This window comes from Phascolarctos cinereus, unplaced genomic scaffold (genome assembly GCF_003287225.1).
Source record: "Phascolarctos cinereus isolate Bilbo 61053 unplaced genomic scaffold, phaCin_HiC Scaffold_1;HRSCAF=81, whole genome shotgun sequence".
Lineage (NCBI taxonomy): Eukaryota > Metazoa > Chordata > Mammalia > Diprotodontia > Phascolarctidae > Phascolarctos > Phascolarctos cinereus.
The window spans coordinates 288,782,325-288,791,587 of record NW_027555514.1 but is presented as its reverse complement, the minus strand read 5'-3'; the positions used below and the strand labels follow the sequence as shown (position 1 = coordinate 288,791,587).

The 9,263-nt window shown below is 55.8% G+C and overlaps 1 protein-coding gene across 1 annotated transcript; it reads right to left on the bottom strand.

Annotated features, from left to right (window-relative positions):
• Positions 1-4,043: 4,043 nt before the first annotated feature.
• On the bottom strand, positions 4,044-9,263 carry LOC110205927 (tetraspanin-7-like). The gene is made up of 2 exons (XM_020982898.2): positions 8,879-9,263; positions 4,044-8,630 (listed from the first exon to the last, which is right to left on the bottom strand). The coding sequence occupies exon 2, from the start codon at positions 7,698-7,700 to the stop codon at positions 6,978-6,980; it is 723 nt and encodes a 240-aa protein (XP_020838557.1). The 5' UTR covers positions 7,701-8,630; positions 8,879-9,263; the 3' UTR covers positions 4,044-6,977.

Genomic DNA, 9,263 nt, shown 5'->3' with positions numbered 1-9,263 from the left:
GGTCCGCATGGTGTCCTCAGCTGGCCTGCCCCGGAGAGACCAAGGATGGGACAAGGTGGGTCAGCCCGGCCGGGAAGCCCTCCAGGTTTGCCCACACTGTTCCCCTTCCTCTCTTCAGTTGCCATGTGTCCCCCAGTCTCCTCCTGAAGCCAGGCCACTAAATGTGGTGGGGCCTCAGAGAAGGAAGATTGATTATAAGCTTGGGAGGTGGGGGGAGGGGAAGGGAAGGAAAGAGGGGAGTGAGGCACCAAGGAGGGCTTCTTGGAGGTGGGGGGCCCTGAACTGGGTCTGGGTGAGATCAATCAGCCAGGGATTGGGAAACCAAAAGAAAGCAAAGCCGGGGAGCTGGCTGGAGCGTAGGGTGCAACCTGGGGTCACAGACGAATGTTGGGTTTGGAGGCAGAGCCCCTTTGGTAGCTGTGTGCTTCAGGCCAGGCATTTCCCGATCTGCACAATGGAGCCAGTAAGTAGCTTCCTGGGCCACCTCGGAGAAAGTGCTGTGTAAATCTTCGGAGCCTGGGGAAGTGTAGGTCAGGAGGGAAGACAGGTCAGAGCCGACCTAAGGAGACAGAGAGGCCTTTCTTCTACAGGCTGTGGGAGCAGCTGGAGATTTCTGAGTGAAGTGGGTGGATAAAGCACAGGAGAGCAGCAGGGAACCCGGGGAGGATGGATCACTGCAGAGAAGGGATAAGAGCCAGGCCTGCCCCCATGGCCCCCAAGGGATGCCTGTCCTTGTGATGCCGGAGGGAGGCTGAGTGAGTGTTCCAGGAGGCTGCTGCCAGGCAAGGCCAAGGCTAGCTTAGGAGCTGAGCAGCCCCACGTACAAGCCTGTGGCCCCATTCTCTCCAGCCCACAAACTTGTTCCTGTGAGACCCTCAGAGAGGGGCTCCATGCTGGGCCCAGCCCCTCTGCCCCTGCTTGGCCTCAGCCCAGCTGGGGCCAGGAAGGGATCACCTTTGCCTCTCCGAGGTTGAAGACCTAATGGTCCCTTTCTGCATGGGCACAGGTAGCGGATTGAGAGCTAGGAGGAACCTTAAAAATCATTGAATCCAACATGTTCATTTCTTGTGGGAGAAACTGAGAGGGGAAGATCCTGTCCCAAAGTCACATGGGAAGGAAGGAGCAGCACTGGGTTCCAGGGTTCTGGTTCCACAGTCACCAGTTTTCCCACTGAATGGGCATGTAAGAATAGAGCAGCCTTGGCCCTTCTCCAAGGGCCTCCCAATCTGGCAGGAGGGATGATGTGAGGACCCAGGCAAGAGTGGAACTGAGCTGGTATGAGGGCTGGCCAGAGCAAAGGGGCATCCTCAGGGGTTGCCTGGCAGAGGTGGGCACAGAGGGCATTCTGGGCAGAGGGATCAGTGTGAGCCAAGGCAGAAGAGGCCAGGACAGGGGAGGCCATGCCTTCTGAGCTCCCTTCTGGATGGGGAACCCAGGGGACGTCGGGCTGGAAAGGTAAGTTGAGGCCCAATGAGGAGAGGCCTTCAGTGTTGAACGGCTCAGGGGTTTGGAATTTTCCATAGAACAATTTCCCTACTGATGATTTCCAAAACACTGACTCAGAGACTGAAAACTTTGTAACCCAGCATGTTCCTCCTTTGTGCCAGGAAGCTCGAGTCCAGAGTCATTGCCAAGCTGCGGTGAGATCAGCTCACCTGGCCCCCTGGGCTCCTCCAAGCCAGGCCGTGTTCGGTTCCTAGCCTTACTGGTCTCATTTGCAATATGCCTTGAGTCCTTTTGGGAGCAGGGGAGGACCCCAGGCCCCAGGCCCTTCTGGCTCTCTCCTGGCCCCCTCCTTTGTGACACATCATGAGGGACCCTGGACCCTAACAGCTAGAGGGTGCTGTCCCCTAGAAGGAAGTGACAGGCATTGTCTGCTGTGTTAGTTTCCATATCACCCCCTCCACTTCCCAGGATCCAGAGTTTAACATCACCCATTAGCAAATGGAAGGGTCCTTGGGTCCCTCCTTCTGCTGGGCCAGAATAAGGTCCCAGTCCTTCCCCTTCCCTGACCCCCTCAGCACCCCCCTGGGGCTGCCCAGGAGTGAGCCCCTCCCCCTCCCCCTTCCCTGACCCCCTCGGCACCCCCTGGGGCTGCCCAGTATTGAGCCCCTCCCACTCCCCCTCTTCCTTTTGGGGATCTCAGTGGGAGATTTCTCAGGGGGTTGGTGTAGGGCTCAGAGGAGCTAGAAGGGGGGAGTGGTTTCGGGGCCTAGCTGTGTGACCTTGGACAGGTCTCTTCCCTTTTTGGTGCTTCAGGGTCACCCTCTGAGCCAGCTGATCCCTCAGGCACCTCTCAATCCCCGGATTCTATGTGATGAGAAGGAGCTAATCTTCCTCCTTCCTCCTCCTCTCACAATGGTCTCCTTCAGGAGCCTAATCCCAGGGGTGCCTTGGACAAGAAGGACTCTGGCTCAGGGGACCAGGGCCCTGCCAAGTGTGGGTGCATCAAGGCTTTGGTTTGAGGGGGAGTCATTGAGACGAGCCAGGGATTCAGCCCTGCCCTTCAGGGGCCGGTCCTCCTCTCCCTCTCCGTCCCCTTATTACCTACAAGGACACAGCTTCGTAAATGGCATCTCCAGGGTGAGCTGGTGAGGGGCTCCCTGATCCCCAAGATCCCCAGGGCTCCGGGACCCAAAGAGGCCTGCCTCTAGAGCCGAGAGGGGCTCACAGCCATATCAACAATGTTCCAGGGCTCCTTTGGTTCAGGCCCAGATGGGACAAGGTGATTTCTGAAGACCCTTCCACCTTGGATATTCTGGGAGAACTTGTCCCAGTGGAGACTGACCTCTGCCATCCATTGGGCCACATAATCTGCCTCGGTCCATGATAAGGCTGAAAGTCCATCAGTCCCCTGCTCTACCAGGCTCCGTTCCCTTGTCTGGGCCCTTTGCCCAGCAGGGGCATCTATGCCAATCCTTTGCCTAGGCCCCCACATCACCCTGGGCCCTGAACAGCACAGACAGGTAGGGCTTCATTTGCCAGAGAAGAGGAAAATAACTTAGACTTGAGTTTTCCCTGGAACTGGGGGAGAGAGGTTAAAGTCATGGGGAGAAGACCCAGAAAAGTAGATCTCAAATCCTACCAGTTAGAGCCCTCCAGAATCAGAACCTCAATGTGGGCAAGGGCTTTGGTGGTCACTACTGCAGACCAGCCTCTCTAGAACATCCCCATGTAGTCACCTAGATCTGTTCGAAGACCTCTGGCCATGGGGAGCTCACTACCTCACCAGGCAGCTCATTTCTCTCTCCTCCAAGTTAAATGTTCCCAGTTCCTTGAGCTGCCCTTTTCTTATGGTCTCCAGCTCCACACTATATTCTCCTCTCCTCTGGTGGTCTCCTATTGGTCAATGTCTTTCCCAAAATGCATGACTTGGACAGGAACACAAAACTCCAGAGGCGGTCTGAGAGCAGGACTGTCACCTCCCTCACCCTGGACATTGTGCCTCTTTATATGCCCAAGGCTGTGAACTCATCCAAAGCTTGCAGTCCACTCTAGCCCTCAGATCTTCCTCACACACACTCATCTGACTGTATCTCCCCCGTCCCATATTCGTGAACTTGATTTCTTTAACCCAAGCAGGAGACTACACTTCATTTTAAAACTTCACCTCATTAGATCAGTCCTATCATATCTCTTTAGTTTTTATAGATGCTAGCTAACTCATCCACCAGGTTAGTTAGTTCTAACTTCCTGTCATCTGTAAATCTGACACAAATCTCATCCATGCCTTTAAAATAAGACACTATTTGGGCACTTAGCATTGTGCCCGGCACATAGTATGTGCCATATAAATGTTAGCTTTTGTTATTATTTATTTTATTCAACTTATTGATAAAATTGACTCAAACAGGGCAGGCATAGATCTGAGGAGCACACCACTAGAGACCTCCCTCCAAAGTACCATGGGTGCTATTGATGACTAATCTTTGGTGGGGGGGGGGGTGGCCATTCAAACAGCTTCCAATACACTCATAGGGCTCCTATCTTTCCATCTCATCCACAATGCTATCAAAAAATCCAATAAGTATTTATCATACACCTGATGTATACAAGTGTTTATTAAGTACCCCTACTATCTGCAATGACACACTTTGCCAAAATCTAAGAATCTCGTCTCTACAGCCTACCAGTCTATTAGCCTCGTCAGAAAGAGAAGTGAAGTCAGTCGACGTGAGCAGCTGCTGACAAAGCTGTGCTGGCTGCAGTGTGCTGCCCGTCCCAGGAGGTCTTTCAGCAGAGGCTGCAGAGGACAATGGGCCACGAAGCATGAGGCTGGTCCCTTTCAAAGCCCTGCGGTTCCAACCTTTCTGATTCTACCATGATAGATGGATTATCTTGAACAAGAATAAGTCCCTGCCCTCAGTGAGCCTCCAGTCTAGCACTGTGTTAAACCAAGGATAATGATAATCCGGGGTTAGGGTGTGATCCTCATCATCAGAGCTGACAATATAGTTCCTTAAAGGGTTAAGAAGTACTTTCCTCAGCCTCTCATTTGAGTCTTACAACAAGGTAGAGAGTACAAATGTCATCCCCAATTTACAAAGAACCAGGCTGAGAGCCATCCTGCTAGTGAGCATCAGAGCTGGGCTAAGAGGGCAGGGCAAGCTTCATTCCCACTCTAAGCGTTGAAGGACGGACACCTTATGATAACAATGTTCCCATCCTCATGCACAGAACACTTTCACCAGCTGGAGAGATGGATTTCAAATGTATGATCCCATTTTACAGGTGAGAAAACTGATTTGCCCCAGGGTCACACTGGCAGAAAATAAGTAGGGCAGGACTCAAACCCAGGCCCTGTGATGGCAGAAGGAGGCTGTCACGTGGAAGGAGCACCAGCCTTGTCTGGCTTGTTCCCAGGGGGCCAGAACCGGAGGAGAAAGTTGCAGCTTGAGGCTTGAGCTCAGGACCACTTTCTTCCTGGGGATGGATGCTGGGGTTCTCTGACTCAGGTCCCCTCATGACTCCTAGCTAATGAATAAAATGGGAAGGGAGGAGGGTGCTGCAGTTGGACTTGGAAGTAAAGGACCCGAGGCTGAGTTCCAGACCCAGCCCTGACACAGGTGGGCAAGTTACGTCTGCCTTCTCCACCTTGCTTTTCTCATACATAGAATGGGTGCGTCACTGGACTTGGTCTCCATGACCCCCACAACTTCTGAATATCATCGGCTCCTCTGATCTGTGTTTTCGTCCTTGTTCCAGTTTGTTTTGTGACTCTGAGAAAGTCATTGCCCTTCTCTGGCCATCCTCTTTCCCACCCATCCATTGGGATAGGACAGGGGTGGGATGTAAGGATAGGCTTGTTCTTGACCTTTCCCTAGGAGATAGCTGCTTTGTTATCCCCATTTTATAGATGAGGAAACTGAGGCAGAGGCTGAAGCATTAGCCCAAATGAAGTCGGGGGTGGAGATGGGTATAGGAGAAGGATGGGCTTTAAGGAGCCCCTGCGGAAAGGATAAGCAAGGTCAACCCTCAGGAAGTGCCCAGACCTGATGGCTGAGGACTGGGGCAGATAGATGACCGAACCTTTGGGGAAGCTGGGGGAAGCTGGGGGCCGCTGCCAACTTAGGACAGAATCCTGCCCATAAGTAAAGGAGAAAGTCAGGCCAGTAGAAAGCAGCCAGAACCATCCCAAGTCAGCAGGGGGCAGTAGTCAGCTGGCTTATTGGAAAGAGCAAGAAATTGGAGTCAGAGGAGCTGGGTTCAGATTCTGACTCTACTCCTAAAGTGACTTGAGACAAGTCTTTGCCCCCTTGGGACCCCAGTTTCTCCCATGTGTGCAATGAGGTGGTGAGACGCTCAGACCTCTGAGACCCTTTCCAGCTCTAAGGCCTATAATCCTACACAATTAGGAGATGGGTAGGCTGGGGTGAAGATGGTACAAAAGCCTTGCAGCCAGATGCCCCTTCGGAGCCCCTTCCCGGCCAACACAGGGCTTTGGGGAAGCAGGCCATAGGTGGTGATAGAGGGGGGCCCAGAGGAGGGGGCGTGCGGGCCCTGCTGCCTGGTCAGTCAGAGGAGAGGCACTTCCCAGGCCCCTGGGCACACAGCTGCTGGGGGACAGAGAGTCACTGCTCATTCCACTGAGACATTACAGAGTGTCTTGGGGGGTCTTCTGCCTGGAGCCCAGGGTCTGGAACCATTCCAGAGTAACCAACACTGCATACGTGTCTGCCATGAACTGGGCCCCGTAGAGCAGGGAGAGGTGAGCTGTTATGGCTGTGGAGGATACCTCGGGGCACCAACACCCCTCATACCTCACTCAGTTGAGAGGGGCCAAGGTCAAGGCTTGAGGCAGATGGAGGCCGGCTGACCTTGGCCTCCGCCAGAGCTCCCTGCAGCTTCCACTGACTGCTGGTGGGAGTGGGCAGGGCACTGGTGACCTGTGGGTTGTGAGGCTTTGAGGACACAGCTCAGAGGCCCCGCACTCTAGGCTATCCCTTCCCCGAGCCTGTAAATACAGGCCTGGGAGAAGGCGAAGGAGTCTTTGGAGAGTCCATAGACAGTCAGAAAAGGAGGAAGGCTTTGGGGACAACAAAACTTCCTCCCTTGACGTCCGGCAAAGCTGGGGTGGGGAAGCTCTGGTCAGCCTTTCCCTCCAGCTCTCCACGTCCTTTCCGTGCTCCCCTCTGGTCCTCGTCTCCATCACTGTGTGCTCTCTGGGCTCCAGCCCTGTCTCTGCCCCCAGCTCTGGGCTCTCTACCACTCCCCAAGAGCCAGAGCTGGGGAGCTGTCTCCAGTGTCCTGCTGAGGGTGGCTGGCCTGGGCAGCCTGGTTCTGGAGGATCCTCAGCCCTCGGGGTGCAGGGCAGGAAGGGAACAAAGAAGGAGGGCCAGAGGAGCACCAGCTGGGCTCAGGGGCAGCGCTGTGAGAGCTGGACTGCATTAGGCTCTTTCCTGGGTGAGGTGAGTCTATAAAGGAGACAGGGCTGGGCCTGGAAATGGGGGTGGAATGGGGTAGGGGCAGGGTGGGCCTCAGGGCTCAAGGGGGACAGCAGGGACAGCAGGGACAGCAGGGATCGGGTTCTCCAGGGAATGACTCTTTGGGGTCTCTGCAGAGGTCTGGGCCCCAGAGGCCATTCGGGCAGCCAGAAGGCAGGCCAGCACGACCCCTACCACCTGCAGAGCCCCCAGGCCCAATGCAGCCACTGCAATGAAGGCCATATTGTCAGCCACAAAGTCACTGGCTTTGGAGAAACAGCCATGAGAAGCCACTGCCCTGGCCCCCTCCTGGCAGTCAGCCTGGCCTCGGCAGCAACTGGGGGGCAGAGAACCATTGCCCTGAGCCCGGGGACTCCGGGCCCAGGGTGAGTCCAGCCAGTCACGGTAAGTATCTACTCCACAGCACCGGAGTCCCCACTGTAGGGTGTCCAAGCCAGCATCGCCCCTCCCTCCAGCCCCGTAACCCCGCAGGGCCTTCCACAGGCCTGTCCGGAAGCCCTGGACCAGCTCGTTCTGGTAGCAAAGTCCCGAAAGGCCGGCAGCAAGGCCAGCTCCCAGGGACGCCAGCTGGATGGCTGCAGATGCCTGGAGCAGGCCCCGGTGCTCACTGGCTGCCCCTCCTCCAGCCAGGCCTCCCCAGAGCAGCCCTGTAGCCCCAGCTGCAAGCAGGAGGGAGGGGGCGCTGGGAGCCCCTCGGGCAGACAGGGCCAGGTACCTTCCCAGCGCCATCTCAGCCCACAACCCAAGGGTCAGCATCGTTAGACCAGCTGCCCCAAAGACAAAGCTGAAGGCCAGCACGAGAGCTTCAAGAGGGCCATGATCCCTGGTCTGACAAGGCTTCCAAACCTCTGGACCCTCAGGGCCCCAAACCCCAGGCTGTCCTCACTCTTCAGGGCTCCTCTGGCCTCCCAGAGCTCACTCCTTGGACGTCTGCCCCTGTCCCTATCTCCTCCTCCCGCGAGTCTCAGGGCAGGGCCCCACAGGGGCCCCAGGACATAAATGTAGGCGCTGGAGGGGCTGGGCTCAGTGCTGGCCAGAGGTGGGGCTCTGGGGAGAGGGCCTGCCAGTCCTGTTCCGTGGCCTTCCTTCCTCTCCCCCTCCTCCCACCTTCTGTTTCTCCTCCTCTCCGGTGAGAAGGCAGAGAAAAAGACTCAGCTTGTTCTGTGAGATCCCAGGGGAAAGAGTGGAGAGAAACGGGGAGAGGGAGCATGTGGGGAGCTCTAGGTTGTGTGGGGGGAGGAAAGACTCCCCAAACATAAGAACTATCCACTGATCCAGAACTGTGCCAGAGAGGTACAGCCCAGGGTCCCTCCCAATTCCCCCAGGGCCCCCTGAAAAGTGACCAGCCCAAGGTCCCTTCCCACTCCACCCGCAGAACTCCCCCAGAAAAGGGACCAGCCCAGGCTCACAGCACTGGGCCACAAGTCTGGAGCAGCTACTGATGAACTGGCTGGCACTTTTCAATCTGAGGACACATGTAGTTCACAACAAAGGCATTCACTGACCTGAGAAAAGGGGCTCCCATGAACGTGAGGCCCTTCCCATATACATGCACAGCCATGGACACATGCGGACACACCTGGAAACAAGCTGTGTTTGGGCCGGCACATGCCTAGAGGGTCTCTGGGGTCAACACAAGGGATCCATAGCCTCTGATTTCCCCTCCTCTTCTTGCTCCCCCATGGCCTGTAGGGTGCGGAGACGAGGCACAGGTAGTCACAAGCTGCTGGGGAGTGGGGGGTCCTCATCCCTGAGATTTTCTCATGCTTTGTGATTTGCAAAGTACTTTCCTCATAACCTCATGGAGTTCATGTAAGTATTACTGGGTCCATATTACAGATGGGGAAACCAAGTCAGGGAAGGCCATCGGAGTACCACACAGCTGGGCAGTCTTTGAGCCAACACTTCAACCCAGGACTTCTGACCTCACTTACCATCCATCTTGAGCTTCTCATTCTCCCTTCTGCATTATTCAGAAGCCTGTCCTCCCTGGAGCCCTCCTTTCCTTGGGGCTCCTAGGGGAGGCTGCCTTGGGCTTCGCTTTGCCAGGACGCCCCCCCTCAGGCGCCTGAGCCTCTCTTGTCCTTCAGGCGTTTATCGCTCAATCTCTTCCCCTCTCTCTCTCCTTCAGACTTCCTTCTCTACTGGGTCCGTGATTTCTAAGAAGATCCGAGTCCTGGCATGCAGGATTGCCTGTGGTGGGACCCTGACGGGGGAACAACCGAAGGACCTGAAAGTAACGAGGCTCCCCGTGGCGAGCATCTTCATCCTGGGGGCCTGAGGAGTCCTTCAGAGCTGGGTCCAAAGGCTGGAGGCCAG